The sequence below is a fragment of the Lycorma delicatula genome, chromosome 1, assembly GCF_047948215.1.
Source record: "Lycorma delicatula isolate Av1 chromosome 1, ASM4794821v1, whole genome shotgun sequence".
NCBI classification, from domain to species: Eukaryota; Metazoa; Arthropoda; class Insecta; order Hemiptera; family Fulgoridae; genus Lycorma; species Lycorma delicatula.
This window is the reverse complement of record NC_134455.1, coordinates 74846059-74873812: the sequence shown is the minus strand read 5'-3', so window position 1 is coordinate 74873812 and position 27754 is coordinate 74846059. Positions and strand designations below refer to the sequence as shown.

Genomic DNA, 27754 nt, shown 5'->3' with positions numbered 1-27754 from the left:
TTGTGACAACTAGCCATACAAATTTCTGTTTTTGTATCAGTCAGTCTTGATCAAAAACAATCATTAAATTAGCCAGCTTAAATAACAAATAAATAAACTCTTTAATCATAAAATTTAGTTTTTAACTTGTAAATATTATATTTTAATAACATTTTTAAGAATAAATTGTTAAGAAAATTGATAATAGAAGGGCTGAAATATTATTCCCCTACTATTTATAAGCATACAAACTATTTATATATTTTTAATCAGTTTGCCAAACAACATTTTCCACTGCTGTTATCCAGATTTTGATTTTTATTTATATCTTTTGCCAACACCGTGATACTTTTAAGTACTTATGAAAATATATAATTCCTATTTTTAATACTGTAGAATATTCCACATTAGTCCAGTACAGTTAATTATTCCAGAGAAAGGAACAATGAGAAAACAAGGAGTAAAATTATGAAGATAGTAAAAAGGACTGATATAAAATTCTTATATGTTAATATTATTCTGTTAATAAATAAGTTTTGTTAAATAAGTAATAAAAATTAAAAGGATAGATAGAAATTTTAATTTCTATTATCAGAGAAAATAACAATGAATAGCTGTTTGTTTATAAAAGAAAAAAGCATGCAAAATATCTGATTCAACATATCAACCAGTTTCGAAGCAGTACTGCATTTTTGCACCTACATATTTCTTTTTTATAAAAAAACTAAATAAAAATTATATCACTTTTTAAAAGTAAATACAAAACTAATTACACAATGTTACAATATTGATGATTATGAATTTTTTTAAATTTTGATATCAAACTCTAATTTTTAGTTTCAACTTCTCCAATTTCTTTGGCAAAATGGTAGCACCTGTCATTCATCGTAAAGTTCTAGGTTCAAATCTCATTGAGGCATGGTATTATTGCATATGCTAAAGAATTTCACTTAACTATAACTGGATATCAAACTATTGTTATGGAAGAAATAAAAAAATTATATGTTGACATAAATCAAAACCTGATTGATTTAAATCAAATAATTTATTTTTTTTATTTTAATGGGTAAACAACCAGGAAGGTTATCATTGTCTATGATACAAAAAATTAACTGCTCCAGCACAATAACATTTATTGTATGTACGTTTTGTCTATAAATTTAAATACAGCATTTTAAATAGGTTACTTTTTTGTACTTGAATATATCTTGTTATTAATAAGTAATAATTTATATTACTTACATACTGTACTTACTGTGTATTATATATTGAAAAATTGATTTTTTAACTCAGTTTTTATAGCTTTTCTCAAATTTCTATTGAAGTTTTTCATAATCTGAAACAGTGTCACATTTCAGTCCTTATGTTTCTCTGGTAATAAAATATTTATTGTTTACTTTACCATACAACTTATTTCCATCTAAACAAGCAGTTTGAAAAGGTTTATGCACTTATACTACATATACTACAATTTAGAGCCTTCTTATTAATCTTTAAACTGATATAATGGTCTGCAAAAATTGTTTTTACCATATATTATTGTTAACAAAGATATTAATATGAGAAGAACTGAAAGAACTACTAAAACTCGATGCCAGCATCCAATAACAACATTACCAGAAAACACCAACCCTCCAACAATAAATAAAGTCTACCAAGCACTGGATGAGATTACAAAGTATTACAAAGCAGCAGGATAAGATCAGACCTTTATAAGATATGAAAACATGCAGTAAGACCAGCAAAAATCGCCCTTCATCAATAGCATGTCATCGGTATCAAAGAACTACCAGAACACTGGATGACAGCCTTCATCCACCTGATACACCAAGAGCAGACAAAAAAATTACAAAAAAAGCAGACCCTAACAATTACTGGGTAATCTCATTCCCAGACACAACATACAAAATTCTTTTAAGAATCTCTCTCAACAGCATCAGTTTACAACTTGAAAAATAACTAGGAGAGTACCAAGGAGGTTACAGACCCTGGAGGAGCTGTCCAAACCAGATCATGAGTTTCACAGAAAAAAAGCAGAGACATGATGATAATGTTTGTAAACCTCAAGAAACTCTAACAGAGTTTGTAAACTTCTCTTGTATCCAGGAGAATCATTATTAAAAATTCTATGACACCTTGAAGTACATCCCAAATTAATAAGCATGATGAAACTGAACCTCACAAACCCTAAGTCAAAAGTGAAATTCAAAGGCAAACTCTTGGAACCATTTTAGACCAAAACAGGACTGCACCAAGGCTACTAGGGACTATTACTGATACTATTCAACTGCGCTCTGGAAATTGTAATGAGGGAATGGCTCAGAAAAGTCCCTCAAAAATAAAAAAAGACCAAAAATCAAAACAAACTGCCTTGGTTTCGCTGATGACTTTGCATGCTAGAAAACAACATTGATGAATCTAAAACACATTTATTAGAACTTCAAAACATTGTAAATAAAATTGGTCTCAAAATATCATTTGAAAAGACAGAAGAAATTACACCCCAAAAACCAACACAATTAAAAGAAGCAAACATAAACAGTAATAAAGTCAAAATAGTAACCCATTTAAATATCTCGGAAAAATAATAACAAACAACCTAAACAAAAAAACCTCAATCCTAACAGAACAAACAAACTAAACACAAAAATTAACCTGGTACACCTAAAGTAAACAATGTCTCTCCATAAATGTAAAATTAAGATACAACACAGTTATAAAACCAGAAGCCACATATGCAGCAGAAACACTCTTCCACCTAACTAACAAAGAGTGACAGACTCCAAAAAATTGAAAGAAGAATTGGAAAACCGCGTCAACAAAAAGTACCAGAAAGACGGGTAGTGGTGAATCATGCCACAATGTCATGTACAAAGAGTTAGAATCCATCACTGATACCATGCATTAGAGGAGACTAAGATTCTTTGAACACATCATGAGAATGCAAGATTTAAGACTTCTGAAATTCAGCTGAATTTCTCTTGACTTGAGAACAACAAGACAGGATGCAAATGGATCAGACAAATAACAGAGGGAGGATCTGCAGGAAATTGGCTTTACGCCAGAAACACCCCAGGCAAGTTAAAATTAAATGAAAAAATCAAGGACAAAAACACTTGCTTCATACTCACAAGAAAGAAACTCACAACACAAACATTTTCAATACCAGAAAGGACATGAAGATGGAAACATATAAAAAAGTACTGGTAGGACCGCAAGGTCCGAACAGTTCCTTCGAAGATACATGGATGATAATAATAGACTGACTAAAGTGATCCTATGCAGTCATAAAAGAGAAAAAAAGAAGAAATATTTAAACCAGTGTACAAATCTCATAATCACCTAATAAATTATTTAAAAAACAAAAAGAATAATAAAAATAAATTAAATGTAATAATTGTGAATTTTATTTGTATAGAAAAAAGAAATAGATCCTTTAATACTTTTTTTGGACTTTTTTTTAAACACAGCAAGGGGTGACTGGTAACTGCCTGAAAGACATTGCCTCGATCGCACCCGTGTGTCGTGGCATAGAAACAACCCCTAACCCCTATCTTTGGACTCTTCTGTATGTCCACCTGTCGGGGTCCCCCCCTAGTCCATCAGAACATCCCAGCCTTCCCTTCTGGAATGCCAAAAAACCCCTCCCCAGGAGGGCTACCCTTTCCGGGCCTATCCTACCCAAGGACCGGGTATGCTCCTCACGCATACCTCCCCGTCAAGCGTGCCCAACTAGATCCTTTAATAATAGATTTCTTGAACATTAGAGAAATTACAAAAATAATAAATTGGGTTTACCTAATATAGTAGACCATCAAAACAATAAACATTCTATTTTTGATATTAACACAAATTTATAAATATTAGAAATTAATCAAGATGACATAAAATTAAAATGCCTTTTATGCAGAATTAAGGTAAGATATTTCTGCCTTATCTCAGTATTTTGACCTAGGTGATTTATTTAATAGAATTTAATTTTTAAACAGTTTGACAAGTATACCTGTAGTAAATAATTGAATATTATATGTAGATTAAATATTTTATATGAAATAAATATTATTTTTATTATATTTGGTTCAAATAAATAGAAATGAAATATACAAAACAACTAATAGTATTTCCTCAACTTACTGGAATAATATAATATTTATTAAAACATTGAATTTGACAAAAAATAACATATTAAATAAACAAATACAACATAGATCAAATATATTGTTCTATAACATACTGATACTAAAGGCATCTCCTAACAACTTAAAAAGGAAGGCGCCATTCACAACTGTACCAGTTGTAACACCATTGATGAAGAATCTATATAAAACCTCTAGAAAACGTTTATGGAATAACTCTGCTTATTAGAAAATGAATATGTTTTGTTTTTTAATTTATTTGTTTTAATATTATTTTTAAGCATATTTCATGAAATTAGCTACTTATTTGATTTGTAAGTTTTTTTTTTTGTAGAGCATAACTGCTGCTGACAGAGCACATTTATTAAATGATGCATTTAGTTTAGCTAAAGCTGGTTATATAAAATATAAGATTGCACTTAGTGTAATTCAGTACCTGCCAAAAGAGCAACACTTTGTACCCTGGATAGAGGCTTCACATAAACTACAATTTTTACAAAGTATTCTTATAAATACACCAGTATATATGAAGTTCAGGGTAAGTTGATATCATTTAGCTACTATTTTCTTAATATATTTTAATTAAAATAAAATGGTTATTGTGTTCTAACACAATAACTGTGTTAGAAACACATCTCCAGTTGGTAAAATTATTTTCACTGTTGCATTTATCATATGGTTATATAGCTTGACCAAACCAAATCAGCACAGATCTGATAATATTATACGAGCACAGGTTTATAATATTACTCGATTAAAGACATATGAATATGGTACGATTATTGTTTATTCCAATCAATGAACAAATTCACATCTTTTTTAGTTACTTGTTTAATACTGTGTTTATATATTATTACATTAATTTATTTCTTTATTAGATACTGAAATAGATATGTTATGCATATTATGCAGACTAATCAGCTGTTACTAATCAGTGTTTAGGCCTAAATGTATTTATTTATAGTTTTATAATTGTATAAAATATCCAGGCCAAACACACACAAGATTGACTGTTTACGCAACGCTCTTTGCCCTTTGTTCTGGGAGTGGTGAACAATCGTATGCTAGCCTAGGCTAGAGTCATACATAAGAAAAATTCCTTTATTCAGGTTTGTGTAAATAATAGCTGAATGATATCTCATTCTAAACATTCAAATGAAACATTAAATCTCTATTTATACAAACCGTTCTGATTCATTCTGAGACTAACTTGTTCTTGTAAATCATTCCGTTCTAATTTATTCTGTATTTGCAGGTAAATCTTGTCCAGTTAATTGTGTATATCTAAACAGTATAAGATTATCCGATTATAGCGTTCTTTGAGTTTCAATTCTTAAAAGTAGTTAAGTTTTAAGTGAAATTTTAAAAGTAATTTATTCACGTTAAATTACAAAATTTTTATTAGCTCTATTCTTATGGTAGTGAATTGATTTTATTATTTTGCATATTATGTCTAATTTACATGGAAAAGGCATTCACTCCCAAGGGAAAGAAATTATACACAACGTTTTTAATTACATAGCAGGAGAATATGCAGTTGAAATGTTTGTTAGTGACCCTAAAAAAATAGTAAAACGTGTTTCGTCTGCCAAATCTCAAAAAGAACAGTTTAACGAATTACTGGTGAAATAACTTCAGAATAAAATTAATTTCTCCTTGCAAAGGAATGGGGTCCTCATGTTTGCGCTCTAAACCATTCATCATGTATACGAAAAAATTGTCAAAAACATCAGATTTTTAATTTGAAGCTATGACTTTATGTGAAAGTCATAGCTTCAAATTACCATCAAAGCTTGTTGCCAAATCCATTCTGAGATATTGTCTTAAAATTATGTTTTACCTTTTAGTGTGTTTAATTTAAGTGTTTAAAAAATTTTTTGCATATTTTTTTATTTTCTACTTTTTAGTGCATTAAATATGAGTGGTTTTTAAAAGGTTTTTTGTATATTTTTTGTTTTTTATTTTTAGTCTTCATAAGTTTATACTTTACAACTGTGCTAGCACTCAGGTTTGAGCGCATTTAACGAAAAATCTGATCGGTATTTTTTACAGTGGGCAAGTGCAATCAAAACATAGGGCTAAAGATTTAATTTCCGGATAAACAAGATCCGGTCGATAAAGAGTGTACCTGATAAGTTAAACAGTTAGCACTCAACCTGCTGATACACACGCCATGAAAATCGGACAAGCGATTGCCGAGATATTATGGTGGCACCCTGCCCCCAATTTCCAAACAGTGCCATAGGAGCACTTAAAAATATTATCATCTGACGGATAACACTGGGAGCATATGGGAAATGATGAGAGTGGTCAAAAAAAATTTTCAGAGCACTAGGACCGACCATTTTCGAGATATTTGCGATTTTCGTCCAAAAATTGAGATCCAGTTAAAAGTAGTAAATCTTACCAAAACTTTGGTCGCCACTGTACAGAATTTCTAGTAGCAATTATATATGCCAATATATATCTCACTTAAAATGTCTTTCACTAAGAAAATATGCATGTAAACGAGGTTGCATAAATTCAAGGGGCATTTTTTTCACTTAGCAACTTAGGGGCATCTTAGCAACTTGAAAATGTTTCTAAAATGTATTGTCATCAGGAGCAAACCTGTATACAAAATTTCAGAGCGAATGGATAACCGGAAGTGTGATTTAAAGGTTCCATACCATGAACCTCAAACACAATCCAAGAACGAGTTAATATAAGAGAGGTAAAAATAAATTAGCGAAATATTTGTGTATTGTTTTATTCGTATATATATTGTTTTATTTGTATATAAGTATAAGACTAAAAATAAAATAATAAAAATTTATTTTGTTTATTGATTGAAATAAACATTAGTATAAAAAATAATATAAAAAATGTATACTGTAAATAATTATAAAAATATTAGTTAAATTAGGAAATTACTGTAAGATAAAAAAAATTTATACCGTATAGATATCATAAAATTTATTATACCGTATGTATACTGCCTTCCACGAGTAGCATATTATAGCCTTATGCTAGCTAGGTGCCAGTTCGGCTTGGACAGTTATAATATTATGATCATCATTTTAAAAATTACATATTTAAAACTTCTTTAAAATTAAGAAGTTACACTTTCACTAAGTGCAAAACTCTTGCAATAAAAATCAAGGTTTTGAATGAGAGAATTGTTAAATATGTTGCAAGTTTAAATATATTGGCATCATGCAGATATTTATTTCTCCAAATTCTATTTACAATTAAAACAAAATAAAACTAAGCAAGAATAAAATTTTTATAAAAGTATAGTTATAAAATGAGAATTAATTATTTTTAAAAATAATGTAAGAATATATAACAATTCATGCATTGTGAGTGTATGTGATAACTTGCACCAGCTAGTTTATTAGAACTTTTAGTCTTAGTAAAATAAGAAAGTAAAATGTTTATCTTTTTATCTTTATTTAATTTTTATCAAATAACTATTTCACATATTTATGATCTTTATGGAGAAAATCCTGCTTCATTTTAATTTTGTAGTTTTTTTTACATATTTATTTGTAATAAAGACCAATATCTAATTATAACTAAAACTGTTAATTCTTTTTCATGAAGAAATTTATTCACAAAATTCTTGATCCAGTTATGACCGATTCTTTATGGAATATTTCTGCATCAAGTTCATACATAGAAAGGTGAGTTGTGCTCTTTTTTATTAATTTTTAATCCTTAATCAAAATGCAGCAAAACCTCACATAAAACACTATAGGCAGAATTTGGCTTCATATTTGAAAAATTCTGGCTGGTAAGAGATTTTATTTTTTGAATATATCTTACAAAATACCAGGTGATTCAAAAAGAACTTAACAAAAATTTATTTAGATAACTTGCAGATTTGGTTGCGCTCATTTCACAGCAAAACATATCAAGTAATGACTCTCGCAATTCATTAGTACCAAAATCAGCCAGCAGCGCTGTCACCAGTGTTTTTAAAAATGGAGTTGTTAAAATCATAGAGAGCACAGGCCTCTTAATATGCCTACAATTTACTTTTGGCACTAAACCTTCGTTGAGGAAGGTTATTCTGTTAAACATACAAAATTACCAAACACCCATGCGTCCCTGAAACTGCTGTGGAACAACTCTGAGAAAGTTTTGCACATAGGCAGAAGAAATCCACTTGACATGTGTCAGATGAGAATGGCATTCTACAAACAGCTGCTTGGCACATATTATGTAAACAATTGCGCTTGAAGCCATATAAACTATCCGTAGTTCAACATATTACAAATGACGAAGAAAGTTATTCGGCTGCAGTTGAAAATGATGGATAGAATTGCAGTCAATGATACATTTTTAGACAATGTAATTTTTTTTTTTTATTTTAGGGTTTTATTAAAGATTGGGTTACATATACCACCTTTGCCTACTGATGTTGTTGAACTAAGACTTCGAATTAATGCCGCAGCTGCAAAGGTAATGCCAACTTGCTAGCTAGAGTCGGGAATGAAATCAACTTCAGGTGAGATGTATGTCCAATTACAAATGGAAGCCATGTCAAACCAAAATGAATGTTGGGTGACAAACTTGATGATGTATTTTTCTATGAAATGTGACTTAACCAAATCTGTAAGTAAGTTCAATAAATTTTAAGTTGTTAGGTAAAACATTTCTCAATCTCTTTCCATTTTCATTGAGTATGTTCTCTCCAAAAGTGTCAATAGATTTAGAAATAGGTAGGTTCCTTTCCTTACCATTCAGATCACCAAGCAGTATGATATCATCAATTGCACTAACTCCATTGAGTAGTCATTGCATCAGTTTGTAAAAATGTTCTGATTCTTTTTTCTTAGTGGAATCCGTTTCCTCTGGGCCATAAGCCTCTATTACTGTAAAGTTTCCCCTATCATGTTTTATTCGTGCCCATTATAATCCTATTGTTCACCAACCTTAATCACTAATCCTTGCTTCCCAACTTTTATCGATTAAATGTATAACACCCCTTCTAGCTCATTGTCTGGTTAACCCCACCATAATCACATAACTGACTCTGAAGCAGCTCCCTTTCAATTTCTTTTTTGTTTGTTTTATCTGCCAATTTTATCTTGTTTTTCTGTAACTTTGTAACCAATTCTATCTCCTTATATGCCATCTCCTCATGTTCCAAGTAGTAATCTTAACTATATCCTATATCCATTTATTCTTAGATTTTGATGTTCTAACTCTTTTAATCCAATTAGTCCTACCCTGTTCTGAGGCCAATAAATGCTTGCCAGTAATAAGATTTCCCCATCCGTGTTATAAGCACTGCACTGAGTACTCTTGATGGTGGGGCTACCATCTCACTGTAGTCAAGCCTACAGAATTTGTTCTCAAGGTTAACTCTTCAAGTTCATCTATCCTCATTGCCATTAGTAATGAATTCCTCATCTGCCCCAGAGACCGTTGACCATTGACCTTCAACTGCGCTTATTTAATGGCAGCACATACTCACCATGTCACCACATCATCAACAGATGTATGTGACTTTTCTTGAGGATAACCTTAGTGCAGATTATCCCATCACATCCTCCAATGTGCCTGCCTTGGTCAGGACTGCTTATTTGAATAAGCCTTATTTGCCCCACAACCAATATCATCACTGTTCATTTTTCTAACGTATTTGAAAAAAAACTTGGGAAATTCAGACTTTTAAGATTTCTGTAAAAGCATATTGACAAATCCTCAGTGTAGTTATAGGGAAAAAATTTTATATTTTTCAGACTTTAGAAAGTTTTTGAAATATTATAGATAACAATTTTTTTTCACATCAACAAACCATACATTTCTTAGTGGTTAAAAAATTTTTTTTTAAAAAATCTTAATTGTTAATGATATCTGTTTGTGATTACAAACATACAATTGAAACTTCATCTTTCGATAAAAATACACTCATTGGTACTCATTTCAAAATGTAGAGCATGGAGTATTACAGAGAATTGTCCTTTGTCTCAATCTCTCTTATTATTTATTAATGATTTGCTTCAAAATCTTGAAAGATTCATCAACAAGCTCTTCACAGATGAATAACTGTCTATATCTAAAAATAATTATTTAAAAGGACTAGAAAATTCTACATTAGCAGTTCAAAAGCTATTTATTGCATGAATTACTACTGCTCTCTTAACTTTAAATGTAGATAAAAACATTTAATTGTACTTCTTAGGTAGACATAAAATCCTAATCAAATGAATAGCATTTTCATTAATGATAATAGTGGTGTTTCTGTTGTTTAAATGTGAAGTTTCCAAGTGTTTTGTTATTTGACATTTCTTTAAGGACGAGCAAATTGATTTCATTTGTAATAAAATCAAACCATACTATTTTGCTTTGAATAAATAATAAGTTTTTCATTATTAATAAATAATTATTTACATCTGAAATATAATTTCACCTCTTGAGGCTTTCAAAAAATGGCAGTTTTCATTTAAAATAACATACAAGTATTATGTACCAGTCATAATAACATATTTATTTGTTAAAATTAAACTAATGTAGATAGATTCTCTGACTATTTACTCAGCCTACAAGACAATGTATACAATAGTTTTCCTTTTTTATCGTATTTGATTCTTAAAAGAAACATTATACATTACTTAAAAAGTAGTACTTTTGGTACAAGTAGGATTTTTTCTGAATTTTTTATATTTTATTTAAATACTGATAGCTAACAACCATATCAATTTTCTTATGCTATCTTATTTATTCATTATTATCTCTATCTTTTTCTACTCATTCAAGGCATTTCTTTAATATTATCTAATATTCATTGTTGATTGATTGGTTGAATAGAATTAGAATATCATCCATATACAAATCCCAAACATATAATAAATCCCACATCATATGTGTAGGTCTACTGATAACTCTAGGTACAGAGATTTCTTCAAAAGGTTTTAATTATACCTTTGAAGATGTAGAGGATCCAATTACTGTATATATAGACAAACAAAATTATTATGCATTTAATAATCACCATATATACACAACCTATATAATGTATAATTACTTAAAAAGTTGCATATATTGATTTGTTTTTTTACAGGCAATGTATATATATAGATATATTGCCTATAAACATCTTTTGAATATAGATTCAAAAGATGTTTTAAACAGAAATATCCTTCTTTTATAAGAATTTAACACATGTAGATTGTAGTATTACAAAAAAAAGCTATAATTTTTTTAGATTAACATTCAAGTTTTAAGGCTTAGATTTAACTAGATTAAATAGTAATTTCATTAGCATTCTAATAATAAATTTTGTTTGTAAATTATATTTAATCTTTTAAATGAATTGCAGGAGACAAAAGTTGGTTGCGTTGGAGCTTAGTTGTTCACTCAAAGTGCCTTCTTGTGTTAACAAAGCTCAGGAAAAATTTAACTTTTGGCTTTTGAAGAACGGAACAAAACCTGAGCCAGAATTAAGAACACTTATTTACAGTACTGGTATGTGCTTATTTATTTAGTGGTATGTAGAAAAAGAGACATTTTCATCAAAAAACATTAAGTAATGATACAATTTTTTTTTAACTAAAAAGTAATTATAGGTATTATTTTTGCATAATTTTATTTAATGATAAATCTTTTTAGTAAATTTTGCAATAAAAATGATATGAACATTAATGAAAATCATTGGAACCATTCATAAGAAAAGAATTTTTAGAGAATTTTAGATAAGGAATAATGAATAAATGGTCTCTTTGACAACTTACTAAATAAAATTTGAGTAAACCAATAGTTTAGAATATGGTTACAGTTATTTCATGGAAACAAACACACAGATGTCTTCAGATCATCATGTTTAAAGAACTCTATAAAGGACTGTCAAAATTTTAAATTTACATATATTGCAAATAATTTAATTATCATATTCACCGTTCATAATTATCATTAATAAAACATTAAATATCAAGTATTGTACTTGGTACTATTGTACTGTGTGTTCTGGGGACAAACATGATTATTGGAAAGCATTGTACAGTCCTTTTCAGTTTTTATTTTTACCAACTTTTGAAAGAAAGGTACAGTATTAGTTTCTTGCACAATTGGATAGGGGGATGAAATTAAATTTTCTTTTTTATATATATATATATATATATATATATATAGTTAGCTTTTTGTACTACTTTATCATTGAAATTTAGATATGTTGTAGGAGTATATCTGAAGTTCTGTATGTGAAATTTTGTTGAAGATTGGTTGTTGTTCTTCAGTTTAAGGTTATGTTGACCTTGTATTGGTATATTTTTCATACACATTTATGCAGTGAATCACAGTGATGAGTGAGTTTAAACTTGAAGCTTGTGTATAAGGTTTACTCATTATTTTTAATTTTTCATAAAATAAGAGTTATAATTTAATTTTTTTATAAACAAAAAATATAATTTAATATTAAATTTATGTTTTCTTTATTTCTTGCACAGAAAATTATGCAAAGTAATTACAAAATAAAATAACAAAAAGTCAGTCTTTTTGAGAATTTTTAATTATACTTGCTATATAAAAATTGTTTAAACAAAATATTATTTATATTAAAAAAGTATTTAACTTTCAAAGTTATATATTACTGTAGATGTGTACACTCCCTATTGATGCTCTTTATCTTTATATATTTTATATTTTTGCTTTATGTATTTGCCCTTTTCTTTGAATCGTACTTTCAAGCTTTTGCATTCTTAAAAGTATGATACAAATTATGGTACTCAATACTGTGTACTGAAAGAGTTGTCATTTTTTAAATAAATTTTGTGAAGTTCAAAAATATATTTTATTTTCATTTTATTTTTGTTCTAAACATATGATTTGTTTAGATATTATTTTACATTATTTTTTAGGCTGTCCAGTATCTCAGCTATTTTTTTCTTTAATTTTGTTTAACTTTAATGAATATTTCACACACTAAATTTTGATTACAATCAATATCTACTTCTAGATACACATTAAAATGTTGTATAATTTGATTTTTAATCTCTGCCTAGTCATTATATAATTTTTCTGATATCTTCATCTCCTGTAATAATATTTAAAAAATGTACCAAATCATTTGTCCATAACTAGTGCAAGATTCTGAAAAAAAATAATTATACATAAAAAAAATATGTGTAACTAACATTCTTGATTAAAAAGGGAATGTTTCTAATCAGCTAAATTTTGGTTGTTTGTGATTTCAGGTATGTCTGGCAGTAGTGAAATTGTATGGGAACGAATGTGGCAAGCTTATATCACTGAAGAAGAACCACAAGAAAAGGTTAAGTTAAGAAATGCACTTGCAGCTGTACGAGAACCTTGGCTTTTAAACAGGTTTCTTGCTTCTTTTATTTTTAAATTTATTGTTATTAGAAGTTATTTTTATTCACTATTAAAAAAATAATTATTTACTCTATAAATCAATAAAAACCCATCTTTTATTTAGTTAAATAAATGTACTGAAAATTAATTATGTAGTCAAAATATAAAATTAATAATTTACAATATACAATTTTAATTTGCACTATAAGTTGTTTTTCAAAAGATCTAATCTGATGAATGGATTTACATTTTACAAGGGATTAAGAAGACTAGGTTAGGAGAGAAACCCACCGGGTTGGTCTAGTGGTTAACGCGTCTTCCCAAATCAGCTGATTTGGAAGTCGAGAGTTACAGCGTTCAAGTCCTAGTAAAGCCAGTTATTTTTACACGGATTTGAATACTAGATTGTGGATATCGGTGTTCTTTGGTGGTTGGGTTTCAATTAACCACACATCTCAGGAATGGTCGAACTGAGAATGTACAAGACTACACTTAATTTACACTCATACATATCATCCTCTGAAGAATTATCTAAACGGTAGTTACTGGAGGATAAACAGGAAAAAGAAAGAGGTTAGGAGAGAACATGCCTGTCAGATCTGTGACAAGCTATAGGCCTAGGCAGCTATTTATACCATTTGGCATGTATAGCAATGGTAAATTTATTGTTTTAATTTAGATTATTATTGTAATATTTCATTGTGGTTTTATTTCGATTTTAGTATATGTCAAAGGCGTTTTCCATTTATGCTGTATTTTTTTTATGTTACTGGTTTTAGTTTTAAATTTAATTTTGTATTGTTAATTTTTAATATTTATTTACTTATTATATAATTATCATATCCAGGCACTGATAACAACACTTCATTGTACGGCCAGGGAAAAAAAATATATATTACTGGCCTAGAGATTGTATAACCTATAAAAAAACAGAAACCAAGTTTCAGGTCAGTCCATAGGCAACCTCTCATTAGATCACTGGATGTCCTGCCTCTACAATTTCTACTATCCTTAGCATGGAACTAGCACAGTCCAACCTATGATCACGTAATGCAAAATGAGTAAAAAGATACAAACAAGATGAGTTAGACGGATAAGGAAAACAGATGTGTGATGAGAAAGAATGATCTTTATGGATATCACAATATGAGACAAAAATTCATACCCAGAAAAAGCCAGTAAGTAGTATCCATACTACTCATGATCACTCAGAAGAGATTTTTTACCTACAATGGAGCAACATATCTAAGATTAATGATTTTTTGATTGAACATGTTATCTTGGATTGCAGTTTAAGAGAAATAGGAAATCTGCTTTACCTATTAGTAACCTCACCCCATATTGTGTTTTTTTTTTTTATGAGCCCCAGGTGGAAATCAAAGTTTTTTAACAGTTCTAGAAGCACAAAAGCCTGCCACCAATCTGGAACCCAATAAAGGATTAAATACCCTGCCAGCTACTAGAAGGTGCAAGCATGATTCCATAGATTGAACTAGGCCAATGACTGACCAGCTGATCCACTTTCATAACACTCATCCAAAAAAAAAAGAACAAAGGATAAAGAAGGTAGTAAAAGAAATATAAAAATCAGCCCACAGAGGGGCTACCTCTGACCGAGGTAGTATAAAACCTTGCTCAGAATCCTTAACTCTCTGCTAACATCCTTGTGTGGAATATCTCTAACATCTCTAATTTTGAATGTATTTATGGTAAACCACTATAAAAATATGTACTTTTTTTTTAGGGAATTGAAACATTAAGCATATTTCACTGCAAGACTCTTAACATTTTTATCATCTGAACATTTTTTTTTCTTCAGTGGATGTCAAAAATCAGATCAATAAACTATAACCTTAGATTTTAACTAAGTAGTTTATAAAGTATGTTCATGTCACTAATTTTCTGATCAATAATTTCATTACCCACAATGGTGTCGACCATAAGATTACAGAAAACTAAATTGTAAATTTATGAAAATATAATCTTCTTTCTTTTTCCTGTTTAGCCTCCGGTAACTACCATTTAGATAATTCTTCAGAGGATGAATGAGGATGATATGTATGAGTGTAAATGAAGTGTAGTCTTGTACATTCTCAGTTCGACCATTCCTGAGATGTGTGGTTAATTGAAAACCCAACCACCAAAGAACACCAGTATCCACGATCTAGTATTCAAATCCGTGTAAAAATAACTGGCTTTACTAGGACTTGAACACTGTAACTATCGACTTCCAAATCAGCTGATTTGGGAAGACGCATTAACCACTAACCAACCCGGTGGGTTATGAAAATATAACCTGAGTTTTTTTAAAAGTTTGTATGATCATTTTTTTTTTTTCATTGAAATACTGTTTCAGTAAAATATTGGTCTTGTTCATCTGTATCTTAATACTTTTTGTTTTCATTCTTGAAATTTGTAAAATGAATAAACCATTTAAGAATAAAATCACAGCCAAAGTGGAATCTTTTTTATAATTAGGAACTCAACTGGACTAATACTGCTATCACCATCACAAAACTAAAATATGAATTTCTATTTATTAATTATTTCTATTTTTATTATAATAAAAATAGGGAAAAAGTTCACCACTATAACTTTTGAAAATAGTTTTTGGAAGAAAATTTTACAGAAATTAAATCAGATATTTTTTTCTAGAATTTTGGTTTTCTCAAGGCAGTTTTACTACTTTTTAATCCCTTCTAATAAATAACTCTCGTGGTCTACTAATTTTTAATCGGATATTATGATTATTAAAATACGTGTCTCATACATTGAGTAACAATTAATTTTATGACCTTGAACATGACTTTTTTTTAGAAATTACTGAATATCAATTTTTTTTATTTTCAGGTTAATTGACTTAGCTAAAGATGAAAACTATGTACGTTCACAAGACTTCTTTTTTGTTCTTGGTTCAATTTCAGATAATCCAGTTGGAAATCCAGTTGTTTGGGACTTCATTCGGTACAGTGAATATACTTACAAATTATGTACATAAATAATTATCTTTTTACATTCCTTCTACTATCCATTTAATGACTTCTGATGAAAATAATTACAATGATTTGTTTGAAATAAACATTCTGTCATTAAACATATCAGAATTGTTTCATTTTGGCAGTCCTGTCATGTTATTAATAAAATCATTAAAATTATTATAATGTTTGAAAAATTATTATTAAAAACAAACTTATAATGCTGTGTTTATTATATTACAAACAAATAATTTTAGTGATTTTGCTGTTTTTTGTGTGAGGTAATTCCATGATGCAATAATTCCTAAATATTTGATGATGGCGTATGTGTTCTGAAACATGTCAGTGTAGAATATAATTTATCAAAAATCAATTTTGTGAAGAAATATTTTTTCATTGTTGAAACAAGCTATTATCAGTAAGTTATGTACTACATACAAGTATATTTATAAACTTGATAATTCACAGTTTGTATCAAAATGTTTACTCCTTCTGATATACATTGTCAGTTTATATTAATTACTATTCTTAGCTTAGAAAATATATTTCATTCTTATTTTTTTTGTAATGCAGAGAAATTTATTATCCTCTTCATTCTCTAATTCACCTGTTCTTACTTATCTTTTACACTCCCTACTTCTGTTTAGTTAAATGTGTAAAATCAGTATTACTGATTGAAGTACACTGATAAAATGATAAATAATATTATCTTATAGTTTATTATTTATAGTATTCAACTTTTGATGTTTTATACTGTCGCGTGTTTGCGGTTCGGCGAGAATATTCAGAGACTAACAAACTAAAAATTTACTGTAAATTTTCAGTAAATATATAATATATAATATAATAATAATAAACATCTTATTATTGAAAAAAAACGTAGAAAATAATAATAATAATAGATTATATTCTATATGTAATCTAATAGTAATTCTAATAAAAAGATAAGATTTATTTAATGACAGTTAAACTATAAAAACCAGAATACAGTCCAATTTACTTAAAATGTTATAATGGCTAGTAGAAACTAATGTTGCACTAACAAGATAACAATAGAAAAGTCTTACCAATCACTTTCTGCAAGTATTATTAGTTTTACTGTATATAAATGAACTACTCTTCACTTTATGAATGAATAGAATATTGTCACTTTCACTACTGTTTAGCAATAACTCACCAAGCAGTTCTTGTATTCACCCACTGTCTAGCAGAATACTCTCTTCACTCTTCACTCGTTACCATACACTTACTGATTTCGCTGTTATCATGAATGCACCGATCATGGTCTTGCAGAACTACTGACTGTTATCACGACATGCTAAATATGCCCTAGCTGAACTTTTGGCTCTTTCCACTGGTCCCTGGCAGTATTTATATTCCTTGGACTACAGAACCAGTACCTGACTCACCCCTTTAATTGATGTAATGTAATAATTTTCATTGTCCGTACCCTTAATTTTTGCTCTGTATTCTTTTCCCGGTCCAGTAACCTTTCTGATCGAACAAGAGCTTTTGGAGGTGCTGTTGTCTATATTACAACTAATAAATTGTTTAAAAAAATCCCTTTTAGTTTCTTCTAGATTCTTTTCTTTATTAGTTATTTTCTCTTTCTTTCATCTTAACTAGAAGAAATGCATTACCCTGGGACATTATACTAGCCCATACAATACTTAAATCAGAATCAATTTTCTACTTCCTGAAATATTTAAGACCTTGCATTATCATCAGATTGTAAGAGATCTGAATTACTATCAACAATATATATACTAACATCTCAATATATATACTAACATTAACCATTCTGTTTAGTATTGGCTAAAAATTATTGTTTCTCTTTGAAAATTTATTGATTATATTGTATTCAAGATGAACTTCTAGTTTGTCTCAAAATTTTATGTGCACTTTCAATAGTGCAGAATTATTAAGTTCTGTTTTAATGATTCAGAACAACTAATACTATTTTCTGCATTTGCTTATTATAATGTCTTTTATTTTTCAGGACACTTTTTCAAAAGATATTTATCTTGCAATAAATACTCATATGCGATTTGTATTGCTTATTACTTTTCAAGTATCTACTTCTTGCTTCCACTACTCCTACAGTTATTCAATAAGCATTTTTATAGTAATATCATTTAGTAGAAAACAACTGATAATTTAAGTATATCTAAACTAGGAAACAGAAGTTGACTTCACACTGTAATTACACTTTTGTTTACTTGTATAGCTCACAGAGTATGTAACAGAAGGAGAAAATGTCATTTATAATATTTTAATTATATCTCAATTTATAAAAAGTCTTAAGGTCAATTTTAAGAAATAAAACTCATATATAAAGGTACTCTATAACAACCCATTTATTTTTAATTTCATGAATGTCATGAAAAAAGTCAGCATATTACTTGTTCATAAAGCTCCTACAATAATTCTTGTTGATTTGGAATCCTGCTACCAGAAACCATTAATTCTTTTACAGTTCCTTACTTGATAATACTGTATTATTTATTATAATACAATATTATTATAATATTATTTATTATTACTATAAACTATATAAACATTTTATATTATTTATTTTCTAACAATTAAGAAAATTATAATGACCTATGTGTACACTCATAGGTCTATATGTACTCTTTTGTCATAAGCAGAATACCAACAATAGCAAAAATCTCAAACGCATCAAAAATGTTTTGATATATAATTGTTCAAAAGTTTCTGAAAATTAAATTATGCTGCTATTAGATTTTCAGTAAAATAGCACAAGAGAATGGCAAAACAACCATTTCCGACCAAAACAAGAAAAACAATGCTCACCAAATTTTTTAAATGCTAGCATAATTTTTAAACATAGCCAAGATTTAATCAACTTATATGAATTTCCTTTTTTTAGTAAAAAAGGATTACCCGCTCAGAAGAGATGCTTTGAGATCATACATACGTTATAATTTTTTGTAAAGATTTAAAACATTTAAAGATGGGTAAGTACATACTCCAACGGAACAAAAATTATTCCTGGATTTGCCTGAAAAAATAAAAGTAAGCCATGTTGAACAGATTAGAGATACGTTATTCTACTGTAAACATATTATGAATATGTTATATGGCAAAATAATGATAAGAAATAATAATGATGCAAATACGTAAGACAGTACAAAAAAATTTTTAGAGTACAATATTTTTTAAGTAATAAAATCTGTACAAAAAAATAAATTTTTTTGTACTGATTTCATTACTTTTGATTATAACTTGATCCTTTAAGATCAACTGAAAAGTATTTCATTACACAGTTAACACTTAAACAGATACAAAACACTTCGTATACAAGAGTTATATTCATACAAACATATGGATACATTTGTTTACAAAAATTACATTAATTCATCCATAAATATAATGTTAATAAATGCAAAGTAGTTAATTATGAGGCATTATCCTTTAGATCAGCTAATTCACAATTATTCCGATAATGATAATTATAAACATGAAATAAATGTTTTATTAATGTTTATAATTATACAAGTATAACTTCATTTTAAATATAACTAAAAGTGATTAGATCAGTATTAGTAAGCATTTTTTTACATTTCTTTTACAATTTTTGTACAGTGTATCTTTACATTTTTTGTATAGCAGATAAAATTATCGTATTTTTTATTTATTTTTATTTAAAGAGATCAGTGGGGATACCTTGTAAAAAGATTTACACTTAACAACAGAAGTCTTGGAACGCTGTTACCTCGCATTACAAATAGCTTTGGTACAAAAACAAAATTAAATGAGGTAAGTTTTTAACATTTTCAGGACATTTTTAACATTTTTTTTTTTTTACTTTTTTTTATTTACTGTAACTGCTCTGGTAATTCACACACTTTTTTAAACCAACATTTTTTATCTGAAAGATGTGAGAGATTTATGCGATGAAACGATTTTAGATGGGTTTACAATAAAATTAAAATGTGATAATCAATGAGAAAATTATATTTAATTAACTAAATATTTTTTTTTTGAATAGTTTAAAAATTCTGGTGTGTGAATTATTTGAGTAAATATGGTAAGTAATGACATAAATTTGTTATTAAATTATCTGCTAATTTATTGTTATATTTTATTTTTTGTTACTGAATATCAATATCTTGTTTTGTTGTGGTAATTATGAATGCAAAAGGGATGTGGTGGGTGAAGCTTACAAGCTTTAATCACAGTAATCAGTAATAGTATACTTACTACTAATTCTTTTAAGGGTGTTAGTAATACTACTTATGTAATAGCATGCAAGCATATGCTATATTAAATAAATGACATATTTTATTATTTGACTTAATCACTGACAGAATGTTATTTAAGTTACCACCCGCAGGAGTACGGTTCTATATAACTCACCTAATTAGTGCGAATTCTACACACAACATGTTTCCCATCAGAATGGAAAGTATCCCAAATGACTAAATGATTTTGAAACTCCACATTTTGAAACCAGTCCATGACAGGCTTCAACACATACATTCCTATAAGTTTACTGCCTGCCTATCCTTTCTAAGGGCCACCTTTACCTGCCTTTTCAAGGTCTTTGAGAGGCACGGCTGTAACTGATACTGATAAGCAATGTCATTATTCCAGATCATTAATTTGGCTTTAGGAACGACCATTTAATCAATGAGCAAACGCATAGAATTGTTAGTATTATCTATGAATGTCTGGAAAGGAAGGAGTTTGGCAGCTTTCCTAGTTGTGCAGCAAGCATTTGATAAGGTCTGGCTACCAGGTTATCTTTGTAATTTAAATTTGAGCCTACCTCAACCATTTTATTTGGCATTATGAAACTACCTGGAAGAATGCTTTTCACTACTTAGCTATAATTGGGAGTTATCTAGCTTTATCAATACTAACATTGGATCCAATCTTGTATCTAATCTACACTGCAGATCTTCCCAGTTCAGAAAATTGCATTGTTTGCAGATGACATGACTATCTTAGCGGTTGATGATGTTGCAACTTTGGCCTTGAGTAAAGTTTACAGTCAGCATTGGATCTTATCATTGAATGGCTACATAAATGGAAGATAAAAATAAATCCAGCTAAATCAAATCATGTAACTTTTTCAGTGAGGAGAGGTAATTGTCCACATGTCCACCCTGGATAATATTCATTCTAGATACGAACACTGTACAGAATCTGGGATTGCAATTGGATTATCGTTTAATGTGGAAAAATCACAAAAAAAAATGAGAGAAAGCAAGTAGATATTAAGTTTAAACAAATGTACTGGTCACGAGGCAGGAGATCTCCTTCATTTCTATCAAACAAATTACTACTGTATGTTATATTTTATATTCATAAAGCCAGTGTGGTGTTATGGAGTAAAGCTACAGAGATCATCATGAAACAGCAATGTAGAGTTCATCTAGAGGTTTCACAACAAAGTGGTTCAGTATCTTAACAGAAGCATCATGGTTTGTAAGAATCAATGAGATCCACAAATGTCTAAGAATACCATACATTTATGAGGAAGTCACCAATGTATACGTGCAAAATATATATCTAAACTGAATGAACGTGTGAACTGCTTAGTGGTGAATCTGTTGGACAACAGTAGTGATATTAGAGGTCTAAAGAGGTGACACATGGACCTGGGTTATATTGCATAGCAATGGATGTTACCTTTCAGGACTATAGGATTTTATCTTTCAGGACTAAAATATAAATTATTACTGAGAACCTGGTTTGTTATATTGGATTTACATTCTCATATTTTTATATTACCTTTATGTATCTGCTAAGAGAGAGAATTCAGCTGCCAATTGGAATTATTTGAGGATTACTGATATTCTGAAGGTTATTGTGGTGTGGTCAGTGGTGCTCTCAGCTGATATTATTAAATCATGAATCATGTTACTGTCTGTTGTTTGTGTTGTTTACTTCTTTAGATCACTTGTTTGTTGAAGTACTTTAATAATTTGTTTCCTATTGTATTCTGATATTTTGTGTTTTTTTTTTTTCATTATGATTATTATTTTTTTTTTCTTATTACATTTGTGTTGGTAAATGCTCATCATGAAGAGAAGTAATGTAAACTGTTGGTGCCAGTACTTCATGAAATTCCTCTGGGTATTCTTCACTTGTGTCATTATTTGTCAATCCATAAATATGAAACCAATTGTAAATAAAGTATATTTATTTAAAAAATGAAAGAAAAAATAAATATTTTATTTACAAACTAGAATAAAATTTTTCAATAAGAGACAAATAGTAAGAAAAGAATATTTGGCAAATAACAAAACACTAAGCATTCTGTGCTTATCCAGTTCACTGTACTCACTTCATACAGCATGTTCAGAGGTACATGTTCAAACTACGTCTTAAATTATTGACCTTTAATATAAAATAAAAATTATGAATAACTTTAAAACATTACCTTTAAACTAGTGAAAATAAAGATTTTGCAAACTTCACAGAATTAAAATTATTAAAAATAATGAATAGTCATATTATTATCAGATGATTGGTGGTAATACATTTAATTAAAAATAGGTTGAGAATGTTACTTAAAGACAATAGGAATTGTAAGATATAACTTTCTTGACAAGTTACTTACTGATCAATAATTTTTAATGAGCAAATTGGTTCTAAAAAATCAGAAAAGGATTATATGAGAATACGGAGTGTAACTGTATAACTTTTTTACAGGAGTTTATATCTATTATTTATAATAAAAACATTCTATTCAGTAAATGACAGATCATCACACCACTGCCTAAGTTATTAATATAATTTCAACAACATGCTTTTTACAACACATAATAACAATATAGCTACTATATAGTAATAAAGTATAAAAATATCAATAAGGAGGTTTAAGTGTAAAGGAAAAGATTTCTGTATCAATCAAAACGTTATAATAAGTCATTAATCGCAATTAATTGTCAAAATCTTTCAGCTGTTTTATAAATACATACATATTAAAAAGAATGATGAAAAATAAAAAGAATGTTAAACAATATGCGATATCAAATGTAAACATTTAATTTCCTTTTCCCACAACTGAACATGAATTGGAATTTTTTTAAAAAGAATAATACTTCAAGTAATCTCCATTTAACAGCAGTCTCAACTAAACACTTCACTTGGTATAATAGCAGTAGATCACATATGACCACCCAACCTTTATAATAGTACATAGACTGTTAACAGCCCATGCATATTTTTCTTACAAATTACAGTATATTGTTTTTAAATATGAATAAATAGGCCCTGTAGGTCAAATTCACTGTTGAACTCATATGAGCTGATAAAGTTATGGCGATATTTATACAACAACTGCAACTCACCTTTGGTGTTTAAGTTGACCTAATTTTGTTTTTGTATTTATTTTTCCAATTTAGCATTCCCCATATCCATTCTATGATCTGAAACCAGTTAAAATTAAAACATTAATTAACCGTAAAGTGATAGACAAACCGTTTATTTTTTAGCATAAATGTGTTAAAATGGGTGTTCATCAGAGTTTGATAAATAAATCAGAAGTAACAGAAATATGGTCTTATAACTTTTTAGCATAGACCACCAATTAATTTGGCAAATGAAACTAAACAATCTCTCATTCGGTATTCAGTTTAAAATTTTATTTTCTTATTAATGGATAAAAGTGTGGGTTATATGAAAGTAATACTTTCAAACTGGATGTTAAGTGAGAGTAAATGTAGTGTTTTTGTTAGGGCAAATTACAACCTGGATAAAATACTTGAAACACTACAATTTTAATGTAATTACACAATACATTCATTTAAGTTGAATAGAAAAAAAATTATGTTTGTTTTAACATAAATCAGAAATCAAAACAAATGTTTTTACTACTAATTTTTTCTTCTTTGTTTTTAGCTTAAGGCATTCTTAGCTGCTAATTCAGATGCAGGTGCAGGAGCAGCTGGACGGAAGATTGCTTTGGAACGAATTGAAAATAACATCAGATGGTTGTCTCTTCATCTTTCTGAACTTTCACACATTCTTTAATTTTATTCATTTCATAAATAATTTATTTTGTTAAACAATAATTTAACATATGAAAGATTGTATTTAGTGTACAATCTGTTTATATTCATATACGAGTAGTTAAACTTCTGGTAATTAACGTGACGTAATTGATGAAGTTCTTAACTATTTACACCCACCCCATTTATTAGTTATACAACAAAATTGTCCATAACCTTTTAATAGGGAGTCTGTCAAAAAAAAATAAATCCCAACACAACAATTCTATAATCCTTTATTCATAATCATTATTAAAATTACGTCCAACAACGTCTTTCTGAACAGCAATCTTTTACTGCAGGATTATAATAAGTGTTTATAAAGGCTGTATTTCACTCACCTTATAATATTACTGTAAGGTATTCAGCAAGGGTGTCTCAAGAATACTACTAACTAATCAAATTTCACAATCATCAGAGACTTACAACATACTTGAGGACAGCCCAAAAGAACTTAGCTACATCAAACTAAGAAATCCTCCCAGTCATTCAGTATTTCCAAAAAGTTAATTTACATTTCTGAAATGCTTCTTTGTTGTATTGTATTGAGTTTTGTTGTTTTTATTTTGAATTTTGAAGTTTAGTTGAAGAGAAAAAAATACTCTTTTGAATCGATGGTATTACTGACATTTTGTAAAAATGGAAATATGTTTCCTTATAAAACAGTGTTCCTGAAATATTTCTTGTTTCCTGACCCATCTTCTGTTTGAAAATCCACTTTTTCTTTTCTTTATGAAGTAAATGAATATTTTAATGCAATCCAGCTTCTTAGAAATTTTCTGATAATGTTTATAATCTTAAAAATCTTCAGATAGAATTCTTAGATTTTGTCAAGGAAATCTGCTGTTTGAATTGTCTGCAGAAAGAATTCATCATTAGAATTCAAGATGCATGAAATCGTATTTGTCCCAGTTTCAAAGGTAATCAAGAAACAATATACTTTTCATGTCGCTGATTTCATGGTTTTGAATATAATATAGAGAACAGCTTTAATCTTCCTCAGAGTAACTAAGTTTAATAATATATTTGCCCTTGTTTTTAAATTTTCATGAGAACTCTCAAAATGCTTTGAAGCAAGTATAGAGTTCTCAATGATTATTTTGTTCTCCTGTGAAAGTTTTTACAGGTATCCTTCAATATTGCAGTTTATATAATCCTTTTTCCTATTTCTGATACCCACTGGTTACTTTGTCAGTCTTTCAGTCATTTATTTACAGCTGCAATATTTATGAAGGTTTCAACACTAAATGAACTATAGCTTATATGGCTACATAGGATGTATTTGTTCTTATTCAATCAATTAATCATTAATCCATACTATCATTCAGTATGTTTGCAATAGTATAAATGCTGCAACAAAATCAAGATTGCATTAGTCCAAACTGATTTCATACATAATGATCCATTTAATCTTTTCTTCTAGAATCCTGGAGAAAGGTTATGGACAACAACATAAAATTATGAGTTTTATTCCTGAACAAAATGTTTTTCCAATGGAAAAAATCAGTGTTAAATTATTGAACACATCAATTCAAGCCAGATGCTGTTAAAAAAAAATTTTTTTTAACTTAAGGAGCACTAACAATAGTAAATTAAATTGAAATTAAAATGTAATTTGTTTTTTGTCCTTAAAATAAATCATTGTTACTTTTCATCTCAAACACATATATAAATGTATCATCACTTTTTCCTAATGTAGTTATTCATGAATTATTTTAATAGCATGTGCCAAAAACTAAATTTTTGTGCAATATTTGTAATAACAACAAAAGTACTATTAAATAATACTGAATTTAAATATCAAATATTTTTCATTAACTGCCTGCATTTATGCATTGTTTCCCAACATACCATTGAAGTAAGATGTGTGAATAACTGATAATTTATTTATGCCATGTTGTACACATCTTGCAGTCTAGAAGGACAACACATAAAAATTATTTTTTCCTTAGAAAAACCAGAAAAAATGGGCTAGAAAAAATTAAATTATTATGCAATATTTATGAAGGTTTCAAAAGACCATTCGAAAATGTTAAAGCTTCTTTTTATACAAAGAGATTACACTGTATTCAGTATAATAGCTATTTTGTTGTAATATGTAGGCTATCTTAAAAATATACATTATTATCAATACTATTAAAGAACAATAAATTAATTACTTTTAAATTTTGGAAAATTATAAGGGTTATTAAAATAAAATGAATAAGTTATACCAGTTAGTCAAAATATACTTTTATTTACTACACATTGACCTCACACAACATGTCTCTATGTCAAGCAAAGACAAAGAATAATTCTTTCGATGAGCACAAAAGTTCTTAAAAATTGATTCTATTTTTACTAATTTTTTAGTAAATATGGAACCACATCTTATATCTATTCCTGAAAAAATTAGTTAGGAAAAGAGTGTGTTCAGTGAACAATTAGCAAATAATTTAATTTGAAAATTAACACAGGATAGGTTAAATCTCAACAGTAACATGATATAATTTAACAGACAGTAAGTTATAAAATTACCAAGATTTCATTACTAATATCAAAATAGGTCATCCCTCTTTTTTGAGTAAGTATATTACTTACTGGTTGTTTTATGTATGACAGAAGAATATATTGTTCTAATATTCATAAAATAAAGTATTTACAAATGAGTCATCATTTTCAAATCCTGGTTATGACCATAGCAAATTGAAAATGAAATTTTTGTATCATCTTTTAAATGATAGCAATATAAAAAAGTGATTAAATATGTTTTTTATCATAGAAAAATTAATTTACAAATTGTATGGAGTTACAAACCATGTTTTCAACATCTATTACTCTCCGTTGCTGTTATTTCTTATACAGTATTATAATAATATGACAAATTCTGTTTCATAAGTTGTCTGTTATCTGCATACTTATTCAGAGTTCATTTTATTTTTAGCAACATTAATTTATTATAAAATATTATGTTTTTATTCAAAATGCTATAATATTTTTTCGGTCAATTTAATTTTGGTCGCATTCTTGCTGGAATTCATGAAGAAAGTCTAGCTAAACTCTGTACTTTTAATGTTATCAGTTTTGCAAACTGATAGAATTATTATCTTTGTTTTTATTGTTAATTTATGTAACAGATAGTTAAATAAATTATGAAAATAGAAGAAATAGCATCACCTAGTATTATTCATTGCCAAAAAAGCGTAGTCAGAAAGAAAAAAGTAGGGAGATAATTTTGGAAGAAAATTATTGAAAAGAGAAAGAGGAAAAGCTTTAAACTAAATATTCATAAAATTACTGCTAATGTTTTTTTTCATACCATTTAAGACAACAGACTTTTTTAGTTTTGATTGCCAAA

The 27754-nt window shown here is 28.4% G+C and overlaps 1 protein-coding gene across 5 annotated transcripts in view; it reads left to right on the top strand.

Moving 5' to 3' along the window:
• The window catches only part of LOC142319404 (glutamyl aminopeptidase-like), a 102493-nt gene extending 76278 nt beyond the window's left edge, over positions 1 to 26215 (top strand). For all 5 annotated transcript variants that reach the window (XM_075356652.1, XM_075356660.1, XM_075356670.1 and 2 more), the window contains 7 exons: positions 4450 to 4653; positions 7701 to 7780; positions 11428 to 11573; positions 13298 to 13427; positions 16266 to 16379; positions 20065 to 20173; positions 24269 to 26215. In XM_075356652.1, coding sequence (XP_075212767.1) covers positions 4450 to 4653; positions 7701 to 7780; positions 11428 to 11573; positions 13298 to 13427; positions 16266 to 16379; positions 20065 to 20173; positions 24269 to 24400 — 915 coding nt within the window. In that variant the 3' untranslated portion in view covers positions 24401 to 26215. The remainder of the gene's footprint in view (positions 1 to 4449; positions 4654 to 7700; positions 7781 to 11427; positions 11574 to 13297; positions 13428 to 16265; positions 16380 to 20064; positions 20174 to 24268) is intronic.
• Positions 26216 to 27754: the final 1539 nt, after the last annotated feature.